This window comes from Lacerta agilis, chromosome Z, assembly GCF_009819535.1.
Source record: "Lacerta agilis isolate rLacAgi1 chromosome Z, rLacAgi1.pri, whole genome shotgun sequence".
NCBI lineage: Eukaryota > Metazoa > Chordata > Lepidosauria > Squamata > Lacertidae > Lacerta > Lacerta agilis.
The window spans coordinates 27,296,106-27,322,685 of NC_046331.1; the positions used below are offsets into that span (position 1 = coordinate 27,296,106).

At 40.6% G+C, this 26,580-nt stretch overlaps 1 protein-coding gene across 2 annotated transcripts in view; it reads right to left on the bottom strand.

The window, feature by feature from the left end:
- The window catches only part of RPS6KA6 (ribosomal protein S6 kinase A6), a 56,813-nt gene extending 30,857 nt beyond the window's left edge, over window positions 1-25,956 (bottom strand). Inside the window, exons 1-4 of one of the 2 annotated variants that reach the window (XM_033137103.1) lie at window positions 25,544-25,956; window positions 13,692-13,751; window positions 6,368-6,484; window positions 1,108-1,189 (exon numbers count right to left, since the gene is read on the bottom strand). In XM_033137103.1, coding sequence (XP_032992994.1) covers window positions 1,108-1,189; window positions 6,368-6,484; window positions 13,692-13,751; window positions 25,544-25,723 — 439 coding nt within the window. In that variant the 5' untranslated portion in view covers window positions 25,724-25,956. Of the gene's footprint in view, window positions 1-1,107; window positions 1,190-6,367; window positions 6,485-13,691; window positions 13,752-25,503; window positions 25,523-25,543 lie in introns of those variants that run through there. The other variant, XM_033137104.1, reaches the window with a different exon arrangement.
- Window positions 25,957-26,580: the final 624 nt, after the last annotated feature.

Consider the following 26,580-nt stretch of genomic DNA (forward strand, 5'->3'; position numbering starts at 1 on the left):
GTTATCTATATTAAGCAAGCTATCTGAATTAAATCAGTCGAAGAAAACTTTATAAACAACCACAGTTTAGTTAAATGGCTATTTTGACTAAGAATTTGAGGGAAAATATATACAATAGGCAGAATTCACCAAGGAATTTCTGTACATAAACCACTTATGTTTATTCTACAAAAATGACTCTCCTTCACTGGAGAAGGTTGGATGGCCATCTGTCAGGGATTCCTGCATTTCAGAGAATTGGACTAGATAACCCTTCCAACTCTACAATTTATGATTGCACTGGGTCACCAACCAGATTCACACATACACCAACAAAAAAGTCATGAGAAATTCACTGCAGTAGTATGATTTACAGGTATAACATGATATATAAGGAAAGGCCATATTTTAAAATCCATAAATTAAATGTAACATCACTGCCATATCTGTTTAAACATTTAATAAGACAAGCCATTAAAAATATGTCATTTAAAGCTAGGGAATAAAGATACGCTTTTGAAGAGAGAGTAGTCTTCAACCTTGTTTTCAGTGTTCAGGATAAATACTGGAACAAATGCCCCTCAACATGTGCAGAGTGCTTTTCACTTAACATGGATATTCTGTCACTATATTTTACATCAAAATGAGCAACTACCAGGCAGGATAAGCCCAGGCACTTTTTAGTCAGGAAATCAAGCATTGATTTAAGATGAAGGAAGCAACTGGTTGAAACAGAAGTCTGCCATCATTAAGCCACACACTTTGAAATAATCAATAAGCAATTTGAACTATTTCAGATGTATGCCCTTGAGGACTGTAGCCAAACACTTCAGTACTACAACATATTTACTTAGGTTATAAGTATCACTACCTTCAATTGAACTTGTAATTCACTTTAGTATAGGGATGATTATTAAACTATAAAACAAGGCAAGGTTATAGAGAAATGTTTTCACCTGGCACCTAAAGTTAAGTAATGAAGGAGTCTGGCAAGCCTCCCTACAGAGAGCATTCCACAAACGGGAGCCACAGCAGAGAAGGCCTCTGGGCCTCTGGTGTAAGGGGCACATGAAGAAGGGGCTCTAGCCAATGTACTGTATTATTTTTTTAAAAAAAATGCAAGCAAACCTTTTAAAGAAGCTTTCTTCAGAACTTTCATTGCATACAGCTGTCCAGCATCAGGACCAAAAATTTTCCTCACAAGGAAAACCTAACCAGAGAACAGAGATTAAATATTTTACAAATGCTTACTGAATTACACACAATGATTGCTTTTGTAATCCTTTAGTGCAGATGTGTTCAAACTTTTTGGGTCCATGACTCTCTTGACAAACTACATTCTTTCTGCAGCACCACTGTGGGGCTCAGGAGCCCAGTTATGTCACCCCTTGCCTGCAGAACCAGCAGCCCCTCCCCCCTCCCTTGTGGAGGGTTCTCTCAGCCTCCTCTCTTCTCCCCTCTCCTTGGCAGTCCTATGGGCAGCTGCAGCTGCCCCCCCCCCGGTCTCAGATCTGCCCTCCCTGCCCCAAAGTGAGGTGCCTCCTCACACTGCCCAGAAGGGCCTAAGAAGCACCCCCTGGCCAGCCCCAGAGGCACCATTCACCTGGAGAGCTTGCAGTCAGGACTGCTGCAACAAACAACTGTGCAAGCCTTTGGGAGGCAGAGACGCAAGAGGGCATCAGAGGAGGGAGGGAAGGAAAGTGGGACAGAAGCCAGTGTTGCCCGCGGCACCCCTGACCATCATTCAAGGCACCTCAGGGTGCCACAGCACATTGGTTGAAAACCACTGCTTTAGGAAAGGGTCTTGTTTCCCAAATCTATAAAGTACTAAACTGAAATGCTGCCACCTCTCACAACTCTAAAGGCATGATGGGAAAAAGATTTGGGTGATCCATTAGATTATACTTTATGGAACAGAATCCAGGTAAAAGCCCCTTTTAAATCTGCTTCCGTAAGAACCAGGAAAATGCACTTAAAGGTATACACTAGTTGTATAACTTTATTATTGAGTAAAATGACTAAAAAAAGCATTAGCTATATATTGGAGAAATTGTAATGTCACTCTGTCATTTATCCACATGTGGTGGCAATACCCCAAAGTCTTTTTGTTTTGGAAAAAAGTAGGCCTTTTCACAAAACAAGATACCCCCTTTGATCCTAAAACAGCACTTCTATCATACTCTCACAAACTGATCAACAGCTTTCCCAGAAGGATATTATTACTCACCTGATCAATGCAGCATGGCTTACAACTGCAAGGTATTAGAAGACTGTAAATGCAGACCTATGTTGAGACCTCACAACCCTGGGACTTAGCATTAATGGACAAAGTGACAAACCATGTCTTAAGAGAGTTGAATAGACAAGAAAACCACTGCTTTTCAATCAACCTGGCACAGTTTTATTACATATGCAACATTGATAGAACATGGTTATAGGCCTCCTAGGACAAATGACAACTTACGGAATGATACCTATTTAAAAACTGAAATGGTTTAAAACTTAAATGTTATTAAATACACATTTGGTGCTTCAGGAGGTGTATAATAAGTAAAAATGATAAAATATTTTTAGGGGAGTGATTACTGAAGTATGCACTTGGTACATGCTCCAGTGTTGAAGTCAAAATACAAACTTGCTTTCAGGCAAGCAGTATGTCTGCAGATAAGGAGAATCCCAGGACCACAGAGTGGCCAACTTGGCAGAAAGCATACTATGTCAGATTAGAATAATCCTTCCCTTACCTAGCTGACCTGTTTTTTTCTAGTCCCAATTCCACAAACTGAATTCTACAGAAATAAAAACTTAATAAAGGCAACCCCCCAATTTATGCACGTGTTACGTTCCAAGCCACCACACATTTAAGTGAAACTGCATATATTTGAAGCAACATTGAAAAAGCCTGAAAACCTTGTTTTGTCCCCACCCCATTCTGCCCATTTATGACATTTTTGGGTCACTTCCAGGTTCAGCACAATGTGCATGGGCACAATCATGCACACATTGAACTGCACAAATGGGGGGTTCCTTTTATATCCCCAGCATGAACTAATTAAGAGGCTGTGTACTCATGTAAGATAGAGGCTAACTTGTACCTACTCTTCCATGTGACCTATAAATATTAAAAACAAAGGGTGAACTATTGTGTTTCTGGGGAAAGAGGAAGGGAACTGACAGAGAACCACATAAAAAAATACTTGCTTTGAAATATCACTTAGACTTTAAATTATTTGCAAACCTGTAAAATTTGCCAGTTTGACTTCTTTCCAGGTACTCTAGAGATATGAAAGCTCCCACTCTTAATTCATTTACTCTGATACTGGTGCAGAGGCTAACTATGTCAAGTCACACCATGCTTAAAAAGGATTATGAACTACCATTAGCCTCCTTTCCCTAACTTTACTTTCATTTTTATAACCTAGCCATGCTAAACATTATTTCAGTCCAAGTGTTTTAGTTGAAACTAGTTAGCAAACCAGCTTTCAATAATAGCTATAAACTGTCATTTGGATCTAACAGCTGGTAACAAACTGCTGATTCAGATGTAACACTTAACCATAGTTAACAATGAAACATAGTGGGAAGGAAGGTATAAAATAGCAGTGGATAACCTTTGACCCTCCAGGCACTAATGAACTACAAGTCCCATCAGCCCTAGCAAGCATGGCCAATGACAAGGGATGATAGGAATCGTAGTTCAGCAAAATCTGCTGAGTCCCCGTGCCTGATATAAAAGAATATGATATGAACGGGAAGGGAACACTCCTGATCTTCTAACCATTGATTGGTTAACTTCTGCATTAGGCCTATAAATAATATAATTAATTTAAAAATTGTTATAAAATGTTCATATCATATAAAAGTATTTCCACACCATCCAATTTTGAATTTTCAGTGTAAAACTTATCTATAAGTGAAACTGCTAATGAAAAATAAAAATGCATTATTTAAGTTGTGTTGAATATAGCAACTCATTCCACAAACATGCACATTTTAGTGTTTTAATACTAGTAGAGATTAATACTTTCTTTTTTATCAAAAATTTATTGGTTTTTACAATTTTAAGCACATTTCATAACAGTTAAATTTTTCCATACTCCTCCCTCTCCCACTGGGGGGAGCAATTATCCAAACCCCCCTCTCACAGGAGCACATATTAATTCATTTCAAATTTAACAAATTAACATATAGAAAATCATTGCTTAAGCCTGGCCCTTCTCCTAGGCCAAACATTCTTGCTTTTCTCAATTTCATTATCAATTGACTTCCTCAGATCCCCCCTGTTGAATTCATAAACAAACATATTTACCCATTTTTCATATTCATAATCAATTCTAATTTTACATCACAATAAATTTTCTTCTTATCTTTTTAAACAAAATCATACATCAAACTTAATTCCTAATAATTTTTAATCAACCTCAGCCTCTAAATACTTCTGAACCTTTCTAAAACCCTTATCAATTTTTACCTATTTAAACTAATTTTATAAACCTAAATTTTTCTTTTTTCTACCCTCTTCCCTCCCTCCGGTCTCAAAATTTTTGGCTAATAATTCTTAACATTTCTCCGTTACACCAGCGTCCAAATCCGTCCATCTAAACCATATAGAGAGAAAGATATCAAAAACATGTCCTTTTTAACCCACCCCAACCCTCCCAAAAACCTGAACCCAAAAGTTAAAACATGCTGTCTTCTGTTTCCGTCTTATCTCTTGCAAAGTAATCTTCCATGTGGCATTCTCATTACAGAGAATAAACCAAAGTAGTTGCACCTCTTTTCTTTTCTTCTGAGATATAAAGCTTCCATTGTCAATTTCATTTCCATCATCTTCCTCTTTTTGAAACATTCCTTTTGGATTAACATCAACATCGAGCAGGGAGTCTCTGGCTGGTTTTTCCTCTTCCACTTTCTCCTCCTCAATTAATACTGGTATTGTCACACCCACCCTTTCAATATTTATCTGCAGACCACAGTTCTGCAAAGTTGAATTCAAAAGTCTCACAGCCTGATCCATCTGCTCCACTTTCTCTACCATCTGTTGCAAAAGTTCCAAAGTCGTTTCCTGAAAACCCACCGTCCATTTTCCCTTAGACATATTCAAGGTCAGAAAACAACTTCCGCAGCCATTTTGCTTTGTTCTTGCCAAACCTTTCAAAACCTCCAGAAAGAAAGAGTAATGCTTTTTCAAAGACAGATTTCAATCCAAATAAATCCAAATTCCACCCCCCCCTTTTTTAGGGAACAGTTTCAGAAGTCTTCTTTGTTTTTACACTTTAGCAGCAGCCTCGGATATAATGTTGCACTGTTCTTTCTATTTCAACTATCAGGGACCAACCTCCATTTTTAAATCCCTTCCCAAGCCTGATTGTTCTTTATCCTTTTTAGTATATTAGTACTTAAAAATAAAAGGTAAAGGGACTCCTGACCATCAGGCCCAGTCATGTCCGACTCTGGGGTTGCGGCGCTCATCTCGCTCTATAGGCCTAGGGAGCCGGCGTTTGTCCGCAGATAGCTTCCGGTTCATGTTGGCAGCATGACAAAGCCGCTTCTGGCGAACCAGAGCAGTGCACGGAAATGCTGTTTACCTTCCCGCCGGAGCGGTCCCTATTTATCTACTCGCACTTTGACGTGCTTTTGAACTGCTAGGTGGGCAGGAGCTGGGACCGAGCAACGGGAGTTCACCCCGTGGCAGGGATTCGAACCGCCGACCTTCTGATCAGCAAGCCCTGGACTCTGTGGTTTAACCCACAGCGCCACCTGGGTCACTTACAAAGTCCAAATACAGACCAAATTCTGGAGAAATTGAGCGCTCCTTCTGCCAGGAGCCACTACTTCTCGCTGCGGGGGTAGTGCTTGATCCACAGCACCCGCGCCTTCTACCCCGCTCGCTCTCAGCAACCTTTACTAGGGCTTACCGGAGAGTAGGGGAGGCGCGCTGGGTGCCCGCCGGATCCGTTTAAGGGTCACTTTCATAGCTTTTCAATTATCAGTTATATGCCGCCTATCTGACTGGGTTGGCTCAGCCACTCTGGGAGTCTTCCAACAAATTATAAAACCACAGTAAACATCAATTGTGTTGGCTAATCATTTACTCTCAGTAAATCAAACATGCCTTTTCCATCTTCCACCAAAAGCAATATGTACTGTTTCATCATAAAAATGACTACAATACTTTCAAAAAGTAAAACGTCTTGTGAAAGCAGTGGAGAAGGTATTAGTGTATGTCCTTTGTAAATTTACTATAATAAACTCCCCAACATGGATAGCTCACTATACAGTCATTAAATACAAATCAAGTATGTCTTTAGATGAACGAACAGGACTAGAAATCAAATATGACATGAAATTGCATTATTTAGAATAAACAGTTCTAGTTTTGTCTTACCTTTCCAAATGATCCTTGACCAAGGACTTTAAGTAATTCAAATTGTGCAGGATCTGCTTTTTCACATCCTTCTTTCACATGGTGAGTAATAGGTATCTCTTTCACAACTCCTTCATCCTATTCAAATAAAAATGAATAATAACGACCACTGGAATAATAATCTTTACTGCCCCATCTGTCTACTTTACTGTTTGTGAAGGGGAAATTATTTATAATTTATTATTCATACAACCTACAGCTAGTGCTATAAAAATAAGCTGCTCTGCCCATAGATGTATAATCATAAACAATATACCACTACCACCTATCAGAAGCGCTACTACAAATTATCCAAAAAGTGAGGATGGGTGATGGGCTGGATGTGAGCCAACAAATTGAAGAAGAATCCTGAAAAGACAGGAGTGTTATATGTTCAAATTTCTGAAGTCAAAGAGGAGAGAAAACAGCCTGTTCTAGATGAGGTTGCACTCCCCTGGAAGGAGCATGTTCGTAGCCTAGGACTATTCCTAGATCCAGCATTGTCACTTGAAGCCCTTGGTGGCTGGGTTTGCGTATTTTCAGCGACAGCTTGATTTGCCAGCTACAGCCCCTTTTGGACAGAGATTATTTGGTCACTGTACTCTATGCTCTGGGAAACTCCAGTGTGCTCTATGTGAGGCTGCTGAAGTAAACTTCAACTAGTCCAAAATGCAGTGCCCAGATTATTGGCTGGGGTTGCTTTTAGAACTCATATGATCTATATAACCCCTTGTTTTAAAACAGCTGCCTGGGCCACCAGTTCATTACCAGGCTCAAGGTGTTCATTTTAGTATTTAAGCCCCAAACAACATGGACTCCAAATATCTGAAAGACCGCCTCCTTCCTTACAGACCCTCTTGGTCGTTAAGACCACCAGAGGGGGGCGGGGCTTGGTAGTTACACTTCCTGCAAGAATTTTGTTGCCAATGGCCTAGGACAGGGCATTCATTCTCTGTGGCAACCACCACTGATAGAATTCCCTCCCCAATGGAGGTGTGTCTGGCCTCTTCACTATACAACTGTTCAGGAATACTGATGACACGCCTCTTTACCCTGGCCTTTGGCATCTGAGATTCATGTTTACAGAACACCACCTATTCTGGCGAATTTAGAATGTTTTAACTGTTTTTAATTCTGAATTTCAAAGTGTTGTAACACACCCTGAGACCTGCTGGTGAAGATCAGTGATTAATAATAATAATAATAATGGGAAGGACAATTCAGGCCTCTATGATCCTTTAATAGTAGACTGTTCCTTTTTCTATTGAAAAGATCCTGTTTTAGGGAACCACTGAGTGGGGAGGATACTGCAGGCAATAGTTACAACATTGCCCAAGTCCTCTCAGACACATAGTCTCTAGCAGATCCTTATATTGGTTGTGAGAAAGCAACAAGATTATCATACTTTGAGATTAATATACATTCCTTGTCTACAAACAGAAAATAAATGCCTAGGATATGAGGCATGTTGCTGTTTTATCAACAAAAAATTACAAATCAATGTGCAAGGTAGTATAAGTTGGGTAAAATGTTGCTTAAATGGGTAAAGGAGAAGGGGACGACAGAGGACGAGATGGTTGGACAGTGTTCTCGAAGCTACCAACATGAGTCTGACCAAACTGCAGGAGGCAGTGGAAGACAGGAGTGCCTGGCGTGCTCTGGTCCATGGGGTCACGAAGCGTCGGACACGACTAAACAACAACAGCAACAAATGGGTAAAATGTTTGACGAAGTGTTTACAGTTTAGGTAGGCTAAGTGGTTAGAAGTTAGGTGTGAAACGAGGTGAATAAAACAAGAGATGACAGTCTCATAGGGAACGAGAAGGCTAGGAATGCCTTTCACCACCTTGCTCTGGTTTGCCAACTACAGCTGTTACTGGACAAGGATAGTTTAACCACTGTCGCCCATGCATTGACAACTTCAAGGCTAGATTACTTTAATGGGTTCTATATGGGGCTGCCCTTGGGTCTGATTCAGAAGCTCCAGCTGGTGCAGAATGCTAATATTTAGTTATGGTTTATTTGATCTGCCATCTTGATTCAACATGGCACTTGGTATCTAAACATAGGAAGTCTGCCTCTTCCACCTTGGGAATCCTCATGCCAAGTTCAGTGACAATATTTTCAGAGTCATCCAAAACTGCATAGGTTGCAACTGTCCTGCCAAATTTGGCGATGCTGTCTTCAGAGCCATCCAAATTAGTACTGTTTGGAACTATTGGTTCAAATTTGGCAAAGTCATGTCAAACTGGGTAACAAAATCTTCAGAGGCATACAAATGGATGCTTAACGCTAAATCGAGCAAAATCACACCAGTCCAGTCATGTTTTTGTCCAGCATCTTGATTCAGAATGACAGCCAGAAGCTCCATGTTAACAAAAATTGCTGTCCCAACCTCAGGAACCTTCATGCCAAGCTTGAATCAGTGCAGTTTGGACCAGTCATGCGAAAAATCAGACGAAGTCATGCCCAACTCAAGTTTTGTACTATCATCTTAATTCAAAAGTGTATCCAGTGTTCCAAGGTTGATTTAAAAAAAAAAAAGCTGCTCCCACATCAGGAACAATTGTGCCAAGAATGAAATTGGTGCAGTTTGCACCCATTGCACTGAAAATCCAGTGAAGTTACACCAAAGTCATGTTTCAAGCTGCCATCTTGATCCAAAATGGCATCCAGTGTTCCGACATCAACAAAAACCACCACCCTCACTTCAGAACCTTCATGCCAAGTTTAACAATAATATCTCAAGAGGCATCTGCATGGGGAATAACCAAACCACTTTCCAAAATATATAGTAGATAATGAATATATACAATGTTCTCAGACATTTATTGCTTGACTTTCAAAATATGGTATTAATCAACAAAGCAAGTTATTGCCTCAATATGCATAAAACACTTTAGACACCTCAACAATTGAATAACTGTTCCAGTTCCTCACAGTGATGAGAAATATAGAAACTAAAAGGCTTACATTTTCAAAACTGAATATTTAAGATGTGTAACAACAAATCTGCTTTGTTTTTAAAGAACTCAGTTTCTTCCAACAATGCACTGAAGTTATAAACACCACCAAGAACTTCAAGTGTATATAAATGCTGACATCAGTTAAAATGCTAGTATTCATGTATTCATGAAAATAAGTTAAAATGCTAGTATTCATGTTGCCTAGTGACAGAAAAAACAGAAGTCATATCAATAAGCTCTAATAAGATCTTTAATAGCTACTGATGCCACACACAAGACATTCAACAATGCTGTTTTCATATTTCAATAAACTGGAACATTTACATGAAAAACCATTTTAGTTATTCATCTGTTTCTATTTTCTTCTTTCACCTTAAGTTACTATCCTATGACATCACAATTTGTTTCTGTGGAACTTGGCAACAGTCATTAAATAAGAATTCAACAGGAAAATGAAATCATACAGTTGTCCATGGAATAGTCTCCTGTAATATAAATGCCAAACACCGAGGTCCTGGCTGAGTAATTTTAAATCCCATGTGCTATTCAGTTATATTCATTAATTTGAAGAAAAAAAAACTACATCCAGTGAATCCTAAGAATTGAGTAGCAACCACGTAATGTAACAAAAGAAAAGAACTTGGACACTCAACAGCTGTTCAGTGTGGGCAGCAGCAAAAGAAGCAGAGCATAAGTATCAGGGAGAGAAAACAGATTTTATCAACAGTATAGTGCTCTCAATCACTTTACTTTTGTTTCAGATTTAGCCTTCTGCACATTTTGTTCCTTGGACTACAGCTCTTCAAACCTCTGTTGTTTTCTACTTTCTTCCTGCTATTGTAGTCCTATCTTCATCTACCTACAAGTTTGATCTGCTAAAGCCAACTTCCTTTAGTTTCTCTACTCCAGCCCCTTAATTAAGATGTCACAATCCAGAACATCTGCAACATAAATGAAGGTGGGGGGGGGGTAGTCCAGAATACTGTACCAATTCAGCTTCAGGTTATCAAGCTGGTCCCACAGTACTACCCTGACTTTAAAGCCAAAAAATCAGATGACACAACCACCATCACAGCCAAAATTGAGCAACCAAGCTATGAACAAATCCATCTTTTTCAGGTCCGGATTTGAAGAACTTGCTCTGTCTGCCATATGATCTATAAACAACAACCTCACTCACTGTTTCCTTGAATACTCATTGTTATGTAATTTAGAACTGCATGTGGTATTTTATTGCTTGTAAAATAAAGTATCAGGTATAAGTATTATGGTGCGTGTGTTTTTAATGCAGATACCGTACTCTCCTTGCCTAAACTAAGACTTCTTCCATTTTAAAATGAAGCACACTACTAATGAGCAGGAGTCTTCAGCTTAATGTAGGCGGCAACAATTTTGCACGGAGGTTCCATTTTTGGCCCCCACACGCATCAGCAGAACATGGATAAGCACCTCCTGCCCCAATTCAGCCCTCATTTTGCCTTCTTTCAGGTCCAAAAGGACCTGTGCATTGGCAGTCATGAATCAATTGGACAAACCTAAAATGGTTGCTGCCTCTATCACACTGCTTCAGTAACAAAAGAAACCATAACTAGCAGAAGCCACCTTCCAACAAAGGTGAGACAATAGTCCCGTCAGATCTAGAGTCCACAATCCTAGGACTACTTGGCACCCTGGCCCTGTCCTCCAAAGCTCTTATTTTCTCACTTCTTTCCTGTTCATACAGAATTTACATCAGCTCCTATACAGCCCACTGCCAAGTCGGCTCCACTTCCTTTAGTTACTCTGTTCTTGACTCCAGTTCCTCTCCATCCCCAGCATAGAGCTATTCCTCAATTCTAGACTTCTTCAGAGTCGCCTTTCACCTCAATTTAGCTATCTCTTTTGCACTTTGTAACAAAGCACTCGGCTACAACAGCAAGCTGCTTATCAAAAAGCAGGACTGAATCAAAAATAACTCACAGGCTCCAAAGCTGTTCCAGTGAGGAGATTACAGCCCCATAAATTATAGGAAGATCTATCATCACTTCTTACTTGTCTGAATTCAACTTCAATCTGTTAGCCCTCTTCCACTTGACCATAGCTTCTGGACACTGATTTAGGACAAAGATAACAGCATTTGGAAACTTTGTAACTTAAATTTAGAGCTGGGTGTAATCAGCATATTTGATTAAGACTGTTGTAAAACCACTAATAAAGAAACTCTCTTCAAACCTTGAAGATTTCAACCAACAATCAGCTGGTCAAAAATACCCACAAATCACCTTCTTAGGCAAGCTACTTGAGCAAGTGGATGAAACGGATTGTCTCGTTTCATTTCAGTCTGGTTCTAGGCTTGTTCTTGGCACAGAAACTGCCCTAGCCTACCTAATGGATAACATATGCCAGAATAAGGGGAGTGCTTCCAGAAGCAACGAAGTACTGGCAGTTATTTATAAAGCACTTCACAACACTAGGCACCTACTGGAATGGCCCCTCACCCACCAAATACCCTGTTGGAATGATTCCAGAGAGAGGGGAAGGCCGGCAAAGACCAGCTCCAGGGCTGTGCTGCTCTTATTTTAAGTTTGTGTGGCTTTTAACGTATTAATTACATTTTATTAATATTGAAAACTGGACTGGGGACATGTCTCAAATATTCTCTATCTCCAGTCAGACACAGAAATCTTTTTCTGCCTTTATCTATGTTTCAATGCCTTTCAAACTAACAACTTTCCTTCCCTTCACAAAATATGCACTGTAAGGATACTGTGTTGCCTCAGTAATCGTAATGTTTGTAAATGATATTTCATGCCATCACATCATCTGAGCCAATCTGTGTATTGCCACCAAATGCAAATAAGGTATACTGCCAGACATTTAAGGAATGGGGACTATGAAACATCCCCTACATCAGTCTTCCCTAACCTGGTCCCCTTCAGATGTTGCTGGACTATAACTACCATCATCCCTAACCATTGACAAAGCTAGCCAGGCTTATGGAAAGACACCAGGTTAAGCACTCCGGCTCTGAATGTATGCAATACTCAGAATCATGCCTGCCTAATATCCAAGATAACACCCAAGCTATGCATTCCATAGATTGCTTATGTAGTCACTACATATAGCACTAATATATAAACCAAAGAAGAAGCCAACTAATAAAAAAGAATTAGACCTAATAGCACATCACACAGATGCCAGTACTGATGTTAGAGACCAAGATGTTTTGCTTACAGGTCAAGCATTAGAAAACAAAAAACAGTATTTAAAATAAAATACTGTCATTGGATCCCCTGAGAAAGAATTTGGAAATTATTTAAGGCATCAGAATATATGATTATCAGCCAAATGAAAATCAGAGCAAAGTAACACCACACAGCAAGTCTAAGGGAATTAAATACAATCCAGAACACTGTCTGTATACCTTGATTGGACGGAATTCCTATAAAATTAAAATATTTGCCATAAACACACTTGAGTCTATTTTAGCCTGGCTGGTACTCTTCAAAAGTAATTTAAACATCAGAAAATGTTGAAGCATTCTAAAGTGGTGATGGTGATGATGATGATGATGATTCTTCATTTATTTATACCCCCATCTTTTTCCCTGACGGGACTCAAGGCAGCTTACAGATAAAAACAAACACCACTAAAAACATAGTGTCTTATGACAAAACAGCTTAAGAACTATTTTTTCTTTCAACCAGGCTTGTAACTAGCCACCATCTAAATTGCCAGTGGCAAATAAGCATGGTTCCATTCAAAGTGATCAGGCAGAGCTATGCATAGCAGGCCCTCTCCATTTGTTAAGGCTATAAATGACTAACCAACACATGTAAGCAGGCAGGCAAAAGAAAAAAGTTCTGTGAATTATTAAGTATTAAGCATTTATTTCCAAGACTGCTTTCAGTAACATTAAAATAGATTTTAAAAATTATAATAATTTGTAGTTACTTCTTCCTTCTGAAGCAAAATGTCATTCAGGCTGCCTGCTGCCAGTATACGGCTTTCCTCACGCAAATCAGCATCGGATATGTATCCAACACATATGGAACAAAAATTCATAAAAATAATACTTGATTTGCATCAATACTGCAAATCTTGAAAGTCAAACTATTTCAAGCAAGGTTACATATCACCTATGTACATATGCTTTCATACGTTTAGGCACATAGGAAAAAAATCCTGAACTTTTCTACTGAAGAAGCAGGGCAAATTTCTATTATTTCTCTTTTACCTCTCATTTTGTTCTCCAAGTTTTCTCCTAGTTTGGTTCCTAAATAAAGCATCCAAAAGAAAATATGAAACTCAAAATATTTTGATGGCAGTTCCCACCCTTAAGAACTTACGCATGAACTTACTTCATAGGAATATGGTTCTCCTTCCTCCATAGGTTCATCCACCACTCTAATGCCATTCAGCTGCAGAAATAAATGAAAAATGAGGTTAAACAGAAAACATGAATAGAATTGCAGAATATATCCAATACAAATGTACTGGTCATCACATAATCCCTAATTAAATATCTTATTTAATAACTTTCCAGAACACTGCTCAGAAGGGCAGAAATCTTAACTTCCCCCATTAATTTCAATAATATACAATTGCCTGACACTCCTCTTAAAAAATAGATGTTTTCTGCAGAGCAAAAGACATAAAGCTGAACGACCAGAAGTTTCAGATTATTTATACCTCTGGGTAGTATAAATACTTTAGATAATGTCAAATGGGTATTTTTAAAATTAAAACACCAATTAGTCTGGATTCCTGTTCTGGAATTATAGTTGGAACCTGATTTGTTTTTTGTTTGTTTGTTTGTTGTTTTTAATCAATGACTTAAATTGCCTTGATTTAAAAGTCAAATCACCCAACTGACAGTTTTCAAATAGGTAAAGGTCATAAAAAGGGGAAATAACTTTCTGTCCATATGGCTTCTATGGTTCAAACTAGAAGAAGGACATTTATTAAGAAGCATTAGAGAAATTCTTAAAAGTTCAACAGCTAAGGAAGAATGTGGCACTCAATGAGTAATCATGTATGCATGTTTTGTAACAGAATTGCCTGTTTGAAAGCTAGATAATTAGCAAAATGGCTCAGAGGGTCTGCTTCTACAAAGGAAACTGCCCTATACAGAATAGGAAATTCTTTCCAGTAGCACCTTAGAGACCAACTGAGTTTGTTCTTGGTATGAGCTTTCGTGTGCATGCACACTTCTTCAGATATTTTGTTTCGACTATGGCAGACCAACACGGCTACCCACCTGTAACTGCCCTATACAGAGTTAGATCATTGGTTTATCTAGTTCAGTATTGTCCACACTGACTGGCAGAGGATTTCCAAAGCTTTTGATTGGGTTTCTCCCAACCTCACCTGGAGACACAAGGAGCTGAACGATGGACCTTCTGCATGCAAAGCAGATCCTACAGCAGTCCTCTACTAAATCTAATTTTATTACAATTGCCTCCATTTAATAAGAGCCGTAACTGTGCTAAGTTACAAGTTGCTAAATTTGATTAAACAGTTGAATCATACAAACAAGGATATGCACTTGCTCCAACATGTAGAATAGTAATAATTAAAAACTGGAAAAACCTGCTAAAGACAATTTTTCATTTTGCTATATTAATTACCAAACAAGTCACCCTCCTGTGGTGTACATACATATTCCTGTTGTAATATCATTACAACAAAACTACAAAACTTCCTGAGAAGTTCTTCCCCATTTTATCCTCATAACAACCATGAGAGGCAGCATAGGATGACAGACAGCAATGTGCCTATGGGACTTAATGGCTGTTTGAACTCTTTAGTCAAATGTTTTTCCAATGGAAAATTATAGCATTTAACACACTTACAAAAAAGAAGATATATATTACTTGGGAAAATTATTTCCACTGCAAGAAAAAAAGGGGAAGACTCTTCTCATTCAGCCAATCTGGACTCAGTCCCAGCATCAGTAGTCAACACAGAGGGCACCTGCTGAAGCCCACTGCTGAGTCAGTCAGCTACTGCTCTATGTGGAAGCTGTGGCCAGGCTGAATTCCCAGTTGAGGAGCAATAATACACAAGCAATTTCCCACTAGGAGGGGTGCCTGGTGCCTGTGCTCAGACCATATCTGAAGCTCTGTGTGGCTTCCTGTACTAAGATATTGAGTTTCAGTGCTGCCGGGAACAGGAGATTGCAATCTGTTGCACGAATCCTCAGTGGGATTTCTAAGGATCTTGCCTGCCTCCTTCTCAAAAAATGGTGTATTTAGACTCTAATATAATTTTACTTCATTGAACCCTTCTCACACTTTCAGTTTAGTAAAGTGTAGAATGTGTTATGCTATAGCAAAGATAACTTTGTTCAGTTCACACAGTAAGCATTGTCTCCCATGTAACACTGTTAATCTTAGATCTTGTTGAAAAAGTGCCCAAAGGCAAATCAGAAAATACATGGCCATACCACACTTTCAATGAGGTAAAAGCAAATGCAGGAATCATAGACTTCCCAAAGTATACTGGTGAGTAAGAAGGGCGCTTAGTTTCTCCAGCACCTGCAAAGTCTTCCTTGTAAATGCATTCCAGCATTAAAACAGAAAGACTGTGTTGAGAACCAAATGTTTTTCTTGTAACATCTAGTTGGCCCTAAACTTTGACTTCTTCATTTAAAGGGAAGAATACTTCAAACAGTGCTTTTGAGAAACACGTTAAGGCAACTCTTGCAGTCCCACTTCAGATGAAACAGGAGTGTACAGACTGCCTTAAAACACTTCTCAAAAGTGCAGTTTGTGCACTTCTCCTGCAAGACCATACGTGGACAGCAGCATAGTTACCACTGCTGCTTAGCCAACTGCTGGAGAAGTATAGGAACTGCTTCAAACAGTGCTTTTGAAAAGCATTTTAATCCCCACCCTTCAGCAGATCAGTGGAGATTAAATCCTTCTGCCTTGCCCATGCAATCTTGTTCCCTGCTGGGAGCAGGGCATGCAGCCAAGGCAAAATTAAACCCTGTCCTCCCACCCATCAGCTAACATCATCAGTCACATCAGTGGATGGGCATGGTTAAGGGAAATGGTCTTTCAGGTCAAGATTGGTTCACAGACCAAACGTTCCAATCCTCACCCCTGCCTTAGGAGGTCTGCCCAGCAAGTGTGCTTTGTCTTGCTGCCACCACCAACTGATCTGAATGGCTTCAAAAGCATCAGCAGTTAATTTCTACTGAAAGAAGTTATATACATTCACTGCATTCTAATATCTGGATTTGGTTGCTCGAATATGACTTTTCTATCTCAAACAACTACTGTAACTTCATTATCAACACAGACATAGCAAAGTTATCATGTAAACCAAGTCCACTATTTGATTATTATTTTCAACAAAAGCTTAATTTTCAAAACACCATTCAATCACCACGAAGAACAAATTAAATGCTTTCTATCAATAAAACAGCAAGTCTTAAAAGCCTCTTGTGTTTACATTCACACATAAAGCAATTAAGCATTTACCTAAAATAAAATACATTTCTGCAGATGCCAGCCCAACCTATTCTGTAAGTAGTAGCAGCTTATCCAAATTTTGATTATTCTTACTAAATATGTTTTAAATAATCTATTTTATATACATTAAATTTCTTCTGGCACAACAAATAATCATTTCTAGTTTTGAAACCCTAAATCCATTGATACATTAGCTTCCCAATAAAGACACATTTCCAGCAAACTGAAAAGTTGGGGCAATTGTTTTTCAATGCAGAGACAAACAAGGGGCTAGTGAAAACTACGGTAATACTAATATGGAAGAGAGAGTTCTGCAACATTAATTGGACATCCCCCCTCCCCATATGTGAGTCCATAAACTGAGTTTGAATTCTGGAAAGACGGAGGCATGGTGAGTGGCTCCTTGATCTGAGAAATAGTCAGTTGCATGTACTGAATAGGTTCAACTCCCTCTGGTGGAGCAGGTGCACAGTCAGGGGGTCCTCCCTCACTTCTAGGCCTCTAAAATACGTATCCTGTACGGGGGGGGGGTACTATGAAATTAATGAAGCTTAAGCTTCAAGGCCTCTAATCTCAGAGGGGCCCCTGAAACGAATTTAGTCCACATTGTTTTTTAAAAAAATTGGCCTAGCAGACCCAATTTGTGCTGCACAACTCAAATTGATTATTTTTTTTGATGTATATATTTCAACAATCTCAAGGTTTGAGAGTCAATAGCATAGATGTTGTGAAGGGGTTGTGATCTATCATAGAACAACCCCATTGAAGAAGATATATTTATTAGTTGTTTATTGAATTGTACTTTAAACTCATGCTGAGACCATGTACAGATTTCTTGAATAAAGCTTTTGGGTTTTCTAAAGCACAGAGTTTGAGTAATGTATATGCAGGTGCAAGCCAGGACAGCCCCTGAAAATTTGCTGGCCTTGACTAAGATTAGAATTTTAGTGTGGTGGGCATCCCTGTGGGTCACCCTACAAGCAGAAGTTTAGCAGGAACTTTTTAGCCAACCAGTATCTACTGATATTTTTGATTATGTTTTTAGGGATATTTTTACTGATTTTATTGTATTATTTTGTTGTATACTGCCTTAAGATTTCAATAGAATAAATAAATACCAGTCTTGAGGGAGGGCGGGGATTCCACTTTCTATAATCCTCCAGTAGGAGAACTGTTCGTTAATTCATACTCTCTGCTTTCTGTTTCTTAACCAGTTACCAAGCCAAAAGACAACCTTGTCCTCTTATTGTTAAGCTTGTTCAAGTTGGGAACTTTGACAATAGATTTTTAAAAGTCTAAGTGAGGTGTGGAGAACCTTTGACCCTCCAGATGTTGCTGAACTACAACTCCAAACAGCCCCATCAAGCATGGCAATGGACTAGGATGGGAGCTGTAGTTCAGCAACTAAGTATCCCCACACCTGTTCTAGGTACACAATGTAAACAGGATGACCTATATCTATATGCCTGCTGACACTCTGTATACTTTCTTTTACATATCCTGCACTGGACAGGATTGTGTTGTTGCTAACACAAACTGGGAATCAATGGGGTAAATAACAACAGGTAGATTTAGACAAGACCCAAAACTCAGAACTTTGTTGTTGTTGTTCAGTCGTTCAGTCGTGTCCGACTCTTCGTGACCCCATGGACCAGAGCACGCCAGGCACGCCTATCCTTCACTGCCTCTCGCAGTTTGGCCAAACTCATGTTAGTAGCTTCAAGAACACTGTCCAACCATCTCATCCTCTGTCGTCCCCTTCTCCTTGTGCCCTCCATCTTTCCCAGCATCAAAATAGGTATAACACATGGACTTCAGTGTGAGCTTGAGTGTCACTATGGCTTCATCAAAGTTTTTTTCAAAAGCTTGAGAAAACCTTTTTTCAAAGGCTTTAGAAAACTATGGATGTTACCCTTTTTAACCTAGCTCCACAAAATTCCTACCACTCCAATTTTATTGAAGGGGCAAAGCATAACCACCAAGTGAATTAATAATCCATGATCAAACACCACCTTTCAAATCACTTTAAACACAATGCTTTTCAGTGGATTTATTTCACACATTCAGTTGCAAGTCCTCATCTTGAGCTATCAAGTAAATGTTCATGCACATGTGATACATCGGCCTATAACCATAATAGAAGTGTAAAAGATGCACAGTACCTTACCAGTGTCCTTACTGTCACTGTTTAAAAGCAGAAGGCAAATAAATATGGAAAAAATTATTTCCCTTTAAAAATATTTCCTCATTTATCCAGAATTCTTTAATTCAGCCCTCAATATAGTAACAAAGAAGGCAAATGAACTCTAAAATTACAGCACCTAAGTAAATTTCCAAATACAGAGTTTTTACTATTAGACATTTGACACTATTTGATACCACCTATGATTGTAAGAGATATGAATTCCTAAAAGTTCTCTTGCGCACACAGAGTACTCTTTTGAAAGAACAACTTTACCAGGGATGTTCACCATAACTGTGTTCTGTTTTGGTGAACTGTGAACCAAGATAAATGAGAACAGTTTCATAAAATTAATCTAAGCAAAAACCATTGTAAAAAGGCTACTAGAAGAATTTATTTCTATCACATAATGAATATAAGGAGAAAGTTGATAATCCAAAGATGCACCCTTCTTTCTCACGCATTCAACAATAAGAACACACACAAAAGAGGCATTGAGCTGGCAAAGCAACAGAAAAAGCAAGGTTCAATTCATATTCATGACAATATTTGCTGTCTCCAAATCCAACAGCATCGTCCTAAATAAACATCCTTTTTGTTATGGCTGAATACTTTCATTTCAGGCTACAATGTTAATCTGGCATTTGACTTCCTCATAAACTTCAAAGAGTGAAGAATGCATTTCCCACGTACAATTCTAATTTTTAGAAAGAATAAAATAAAAGAAACTGAAATTTTGAAAGTTTTGCCTTAATAATCTACTAAACCAAACTAAACCAAAAAGCACTCCCTCTCTCTCACGCACACACACATCAATTTTACATTTTAAATGCATAATCCTGTCTAACCCCTCCCCCTACACACACACACACACACACACACACACACATCTCCAGAATATTACAGGAGGAGCAGTTCCTGTAACAGCACCCACATACCAAATGTGCAACTACTTGTAAAGCTCCATTAATTGTCCAACAGTGATGTCTGAGAATGGACACTGAAAATGTTGCATGTGTATTAAGTTTACAAATATACCATAACTATCTTCAGTGATGCTACTTGCAAAACTCCTATTACTTCTGTGATAGCATCTGAGAATGGACACTGAAAATGTTCCAGGTGAATCTTAATCTGTGCTCTGTTAACAAATATACTGTAACTGATTTCAGGCATTTCACAATTTTAGCACAGATGCAATAGAGATGTCATCTGTTTCTTTCTGTATCATATGTGTATCTGCTAAACATAAAATTAGGAATCAGACTAATAAATTATTTCTAGAGTGACTACTTTTAAACCAATTTTAATTTCAAAGCATTCCTGGTCGTTTTGATAGTATGCAGAATCTGTATAGCAATAGCTAAAGTTCCATAAGATTAATTTGATTTACATTTAAATCCTTATTTTAAAGCAACTAATAATTTGTGGAATATTGACAAGTATTTTTTAACATTTAATCTAAAACTCCCAAATTTGTACATAGTAGTAGCCCCATACTCCTTGTACTTCACTGAAAAATGATCCAATATAAGTGATCTTCTAGCAGGTATCAGTTGGTACCTTTCAAATAGCAGGCAGGATAGTGAAGTTGGAGTGCGGCGAACAGGTGGTACTGAGGAAACAGCACCTGTTTATGCATGAACATTCTACTAGATTTCTGGGTAGGGGAATACAGTGGTACCTCAGTTTATGTACTTAATGCGTTCCAGAAGTCCATTCTTAAACCGAAACTGTTCTTAAACCAAGGCGCGCTTTCCCTAATGTGGCCTCCCGCCGCCAGTGCCCTTCCACCGTTCAGATTCCATTCTTAGACTGAGGTAAAGTTCTAAAACCGGGATACTAATTCCGGTTTTGCGGAGTTTGCAAGCCAAATCAATCTTAAACCGGACTGTTCTTAAACCGAGGTACCACTGTAAATTAAAACCATGGTTTTCCAAAGACAGATTTCACCAGTAAGACACAGTATTTAAGGCATGCTTAGGATAGAGAGGCAATCTTGACCTACTTTTCCAAGTGCAAAGTTTTGTCATCAGCTATACCCCCACTGTTTCAGCTTTCAGAGTAGATCATAGTGTACCAGAAAAGAATATGGGGGGGGGGGGAGCGAGAGCCAGAAGGGCACAACACTTGCCCACAAAAGTTTCATGCTTTTGCTTCTAGGTGTTGTTGCCTCTGCTTAGAAGCAGTGGGACTGGCAAACACCCCTGCTTTTCAACTGGATCCTTTGCGCATTAGTGTAATGTGTAATTTGGCCCTACACCTGACAAACTTCAGTGGAGTTTACTTCCACATATGCATAGGATTGCAGTGTTAGAAGACAGTAATGACTACCGGATCTGTGATATGCATATTAGTTTTTTGTTCAAATATAACTGAGTTACTTAAGAAGAAGAAGGTTTTGGATTTGATATCCCACTTTATCACTACCCTAAGGAGTCTCAAAGCGGCTAACAATCTTCTTTCCCTTCCTCCCCCACAACAAACCCTCTGTGAAGTGAGTGAGGCTGAGAAACTTCAGAGAAGTGTGACTAGCCCAAGGTCACCCAGTAGCTGCATGTGGAGGAGCGGGGACGCAAACCCAGTTCACCAGATTACGAGTCCACCATTCTTAATCACTACACCACACTGGCACCTAACAATATGCTACTTTTCACACAGGTTCTTTAAAAGAAGGCTAAAGTTGTTGTTTTTAAACAAATGCTGTGTTGTATTTTAACAATTTTGAGTGTAAACATCAATCTTGTTTTAATTTAGATACTCAATAATGAATTTTATTATAGTATTTTCCTAAATTACTAGGGCATATGCACCATGAGGGGAGTGGGTGGCACTGTGGTCTAAACCACTGATCCTCTTGGGCTTGCTGAACAGGTCGGTGGTTTGAATCCACATGATGGGGTGAGCTCCTGTTGCTTTGTCTCAGCTTCTGCTAACCTAGCAGTTCGAAAGCACACCAGTGCAAGCAGATAAATAGATATCGCTGAGGCGGGAAGGTAAACTGTGTTTCCGCGACTCTGCGTGCTCTGGCACTCGTCATGGTGTCCTGTTGTGCAAGAAGCAGTTTAGTCATGCTGGCCACATGACCCGGAAAGCTGTCTGTGGACAAATGCCGGCTCCCTCGGCCTAAAAAGTTAGATGACCGCCACAACCCCTTTGACTCGACTTGAACTTGAACTTCCTGGGGTCCTTGACCTTTACCTATTTTACAAACCATGATTAAGGATTCAATCACAGAAATATTTCAAAGTGTATACCGCTATAATAGAGAATTGCACAGTAATTACAGTGCTCAGGAACAGCACTCTATGGACACATAAACAGCGAAGGTATAAAACACTAAGGTTACAATCCTACACAGTCATGCTGCTTAAATCCCACTGATTTCAATCCTATGCACACTTACTTTAGAATTCAGCCCCATAATCTGTATGACTTACCTCCATGTATAGAATCTGGTGTTATTTAAAACTTCCTACCTCACAGAGTAATAAACTTTCAATTTATAGTCTCATACATTCACAACATTAAAAAAAAATCATCTTGAGCAATGAATGAGTTCTTCTAATAGAAGTGAACCAATAAAAACACTTGAAGAACAACCAGAGACTAGCCTGACCAGTTTTTGAAACAGTATTTAGATAAGAACGTTCATTAACATAGCATATAAATTGGCATTTAAGGCCTATTTTTTATTTATTAAATTTATAAACTGCTCTGCATCCGATCGTAGGGCTGTTCACAATATAAAAATACAGGATAAAAGCACAAAATAAATAGTTAAAACAAAAACAAAACAATAACCCCCCTCCTACAAACACATACTGTATATTCAACTCTCTTCTGCCAATCTCAGAAACATGGGGTTTCTATATTCAATTGCACTCTGTACTAGAATATTATTAGTAGCACAATGTGAGTTTTTTAAACTCACACTATGCACTCAATTTCCATCAATAGCTTAATTAGGACTAAGGAGATTCCAAAAGTTGCTGCTTATTTTTTTACCATGAAACTGCTGAGTATCTTTTTTTTCAAAAAAGTGTTCCGACATTGTTGAAACTATCACTAATTAATGCATCTAGAATGTTTGTTTAATGACACTTCTGATGGTGCCTGGGACAAGGGGAAAAGTCAGTCAGACTGCTAAAATTAAGCCACTGAAAGCCAAACAAAAGCCATTCTGACAAAAGCTGTTATAACTGGTAGAATGTAAAAGATCCTGACATCAAACAGTATTTGATAACATCCTGGCAATGGTAGTATCCAATATAGAAGTTGGGCATACCACTTTACAGAGCACAGTTCAAGAGATTTTATTCATCTGAACAATACTTTGCAGACTCTAACCTTGTACAAGCTGTTTTCCATAATAAATGAGCCCTTGAGAGAGTAAAAGGTTTACCAGCTTCTCCTTGGCTTAGAAACAGTTACTACATAGGTTCTCAGATCCTCTAAGGACAAATAAGGCTCAAAGTGCAGGTGGTTTATAAGGATAAAGAAGAAGCTGAAAGATGGAACAATTGAATTACTTTTAAGCTGAACCAGTCTTAAAGAGATGTTTAAGGAGTGGGGGCTTGTTTTGAGTGTAGCTTGGGGTGGGGGTCAAGGCTATGTTTAAGAATACATGATGCAGCACCCTTGCTGAAGTCTAATGCAGTGCCTCATTGCAAGGCCATCTGGGGACCCCCAGAGCTCTATTAACACAGTAATAAATATAGTGGATATTATTTGAGGTGCTTGAAAGTAGTAAAGCAAAATCAGCTAAGCCAAAAACAGCATGACATCTTCCAAAGCAGATGAATCCAGAAAGGGTCATTAGTAATTCCTTATTTTTATTGCTAAGTTTTACAGAACATTCCTTATGTCTGTTCTCAATTTATGTAGTTGACAGATGTCACCACACCTCTTGTTTTTAAAATAGAATGTTAGCATCACTCTGGTAGGACTGATACAGGAAATATGGCAGGAATCTACAGGTCATTAGGGCTACTTAGAGGAGACACCTCAAGGGCAAAGAGCAGCAGGCTCTTTTGAGAAGTTCAAACAAAAGTTGTGGAATGGAAAGGACAATTTGGAGCCTTTCAGAATTAGGATACTACCTGTAGATGCAAACCATAGCAAGATATTTCAGCAACAAATTCAAAATAGTTCATCTTCTTAAGTCAACAAACAATGAAGCAAACAGGAGTAGCTCACTGCTGCACCATGGTGCCAAATATGTTTTAATGCTGAAGTAAAAGAGGTAATTATTGTGAGAGTAAAGTATTAGTTAAGTAAGAATGAACTCAAGAGTCAGTGCCTTGTTGTGAAGGGGAAACAGCTAGCAGAGTAGAGGAAGGATGCATCAGACCTTGATGTATGGGATTACCTAGCAGGAGAACAAGGGTGAACAAAGTAGGAAGTGGTTGTTAATAAAAAGAGATGGAGAGGGAGATAGAAGTGTGGAATGGAGGCATCTGGCAACTGTTCAGAACCCAGCATCTTTAGGACACAGAGATGAATTTGTCAAGGTAAGGATGAAAGACAAACAGATGTGGACAGGGTCTGCCTTGGAGAGGAATCTATCTGGTAAAAGTACTTTAATGAAAAAAGTGAAACCTGAGGCGGGAATAGGTAGATGGACAAGAAGAAAATGATAAGGCAATACTTTTTTTAAAAAAAAACAAGTGGTTGTAGAAAGAAGGGGACCGTTTTTCAGAGACTTTTGGGTGTCACTGGATCCTGTGCAGTAAAAGAACAGAGACCTGGAATTCGGAGCGAGAGAAGATGAAAAGAGAAACAAAAGGGAACAGCTTTCCGTTTCAGGATTCCCTTGCATTCCACTGCGAAAAGTGTGCGTGGCTCTAAAATTCCCGTTCTCTGATGGGGCTGCTAAATCGACTTTTGAATAAGTCGAGGTTCTCAGCCCTCTCAGGGGGGCAAGGACAATTAGCAAGCTAGCAAAGGGCCGGAGTTGGTGAAAGGGAAAGAGAAGGTGCCAGCCAAGACGGCAGGAAAACGGGGGAGCGGAGGATGCGCGCAAAGAAGAGATAAGAGAATGACAGCGCAAGTTCGGTTGCTGATGGATGGAGGAATCTATAGAGGATTGACAGGGAGGCATGATGGAGAGGGACAGGTCAGAATAACGTGGGTATTAAAAACAAATAAATAAGGAGGCGGCAGGTAAGCAAGCAAAAGGCAAGTTGAAGGACCAGGTGGAGTCAAGGGAGATTTTGGGAGGGGGGGGGTCGCATGAAAGACACCGTAGGGATCGCATAAAAACGGGGTGGAGGGTGTCACGAAACTCCGCTCACGACCCCGGTCGCCCCCCGCCGGCCCCTTCTCTCTCAGACCCCTCCGGAGCCGGTTCCCGCATCCCGCATCCCTACGAGGAGAGGAGGAGACGAAGCATCGAGGGATGGGAGAACAGCACCGGCAGCGCCACGCACGCCCCCTCCTCTTAAGCCGGCGCAGCCTCTGCCTGTACGCCGCCCTCCCGATCCCCCCCCCCCCCTCAGAACCTTTTACCTCAAGTTCCCTCAGAAAACCTAGCCCGGGACTCCCTCACCTCTCCGCCTGTGCTGCTGCTGCTGCCGCCGCCTCCTCCTCCTCCTCCGCCGGAGATCTCCATGAGGCCGGCGGCGGCGGCGGCGGCAGGAGGCGGGGGCGGAGGAGGGCAGGAGGAGGGCTCCGCTTCGGGCTCAGGCTGAGGCTCCTCCGCGCCCTCCGGCGGCGCGAAGGGCACCATGACTCTGTGGCGGCGGCGGCGGCGGCGGCGGCGGCTGTCGTCGTCGTCCTGGTGGCGGCCGCCGCGCTCCTCCTCCGCCTCCGCCTCTCCTCCTCGCTCTCGCCCAAGCGGCGCCGCGGCGGGCAGGGACGGGGCAGCCGTTCATGCTCTTCCCCTCCCCTCGTGCTGAGGGGACGGGAAGGAGGAGGAGGGGGAGGGAGGGAGAAAGGAGGGAGCTTCGCCCTCCCTCCTTCGCTCGCTCGCTCGCTCGCTCGCTCGCCTTTCCCCTAGTCAGCCGAAGCCTCCAAGGCTGCTGCGGCTTCGCTCATCGCTCCCAGCCTTTCCATGCAGTGGCCCGTCGAGGAGGAGGAGCTGCTGCTGCTGCTGCTACCCGGGCAGGCGGGGGCGGCTCCGCGTTACGCCGACCTCCCCTCTTCCTCCGCCTCCTCCTCCTCCTCCTAACATGGCGGGAGGAGAAGGCCGTCGCTAAACCGGCGTCTCTGCTTTGGTGGGCTGTTGGGTGAGGGAGAAGTGATGTCAGGCCCGGGTAGAGGAGAATTCCCCCTGCGGGAGGGGGGAGTCGCAAGCATCACGCGTAGGGTGGTGGGAGGGGGTGAGAAGGTAGGAGTTGGGGAGGGAGCGAGGGAGGGGGAGGTGTGGCGTCAGTGATTGCGTGGGCTCGGGGAAAGGTGACGTCGGTGGCGGTGACGTCGGCGCCCGCTGCTTTTCCACCGCCACCCATCTCGTCTTCCTCTCTTCCCCCCCCCCCCGCCCCGCAGCACCACACCGCCACCGAAATGTGCAACGCTGCTCGGATCAGAGGAGGAGGGAGATTTGGCTGTTTAAAATAGCAAAGGCTATTTTATACTCGAGATGGT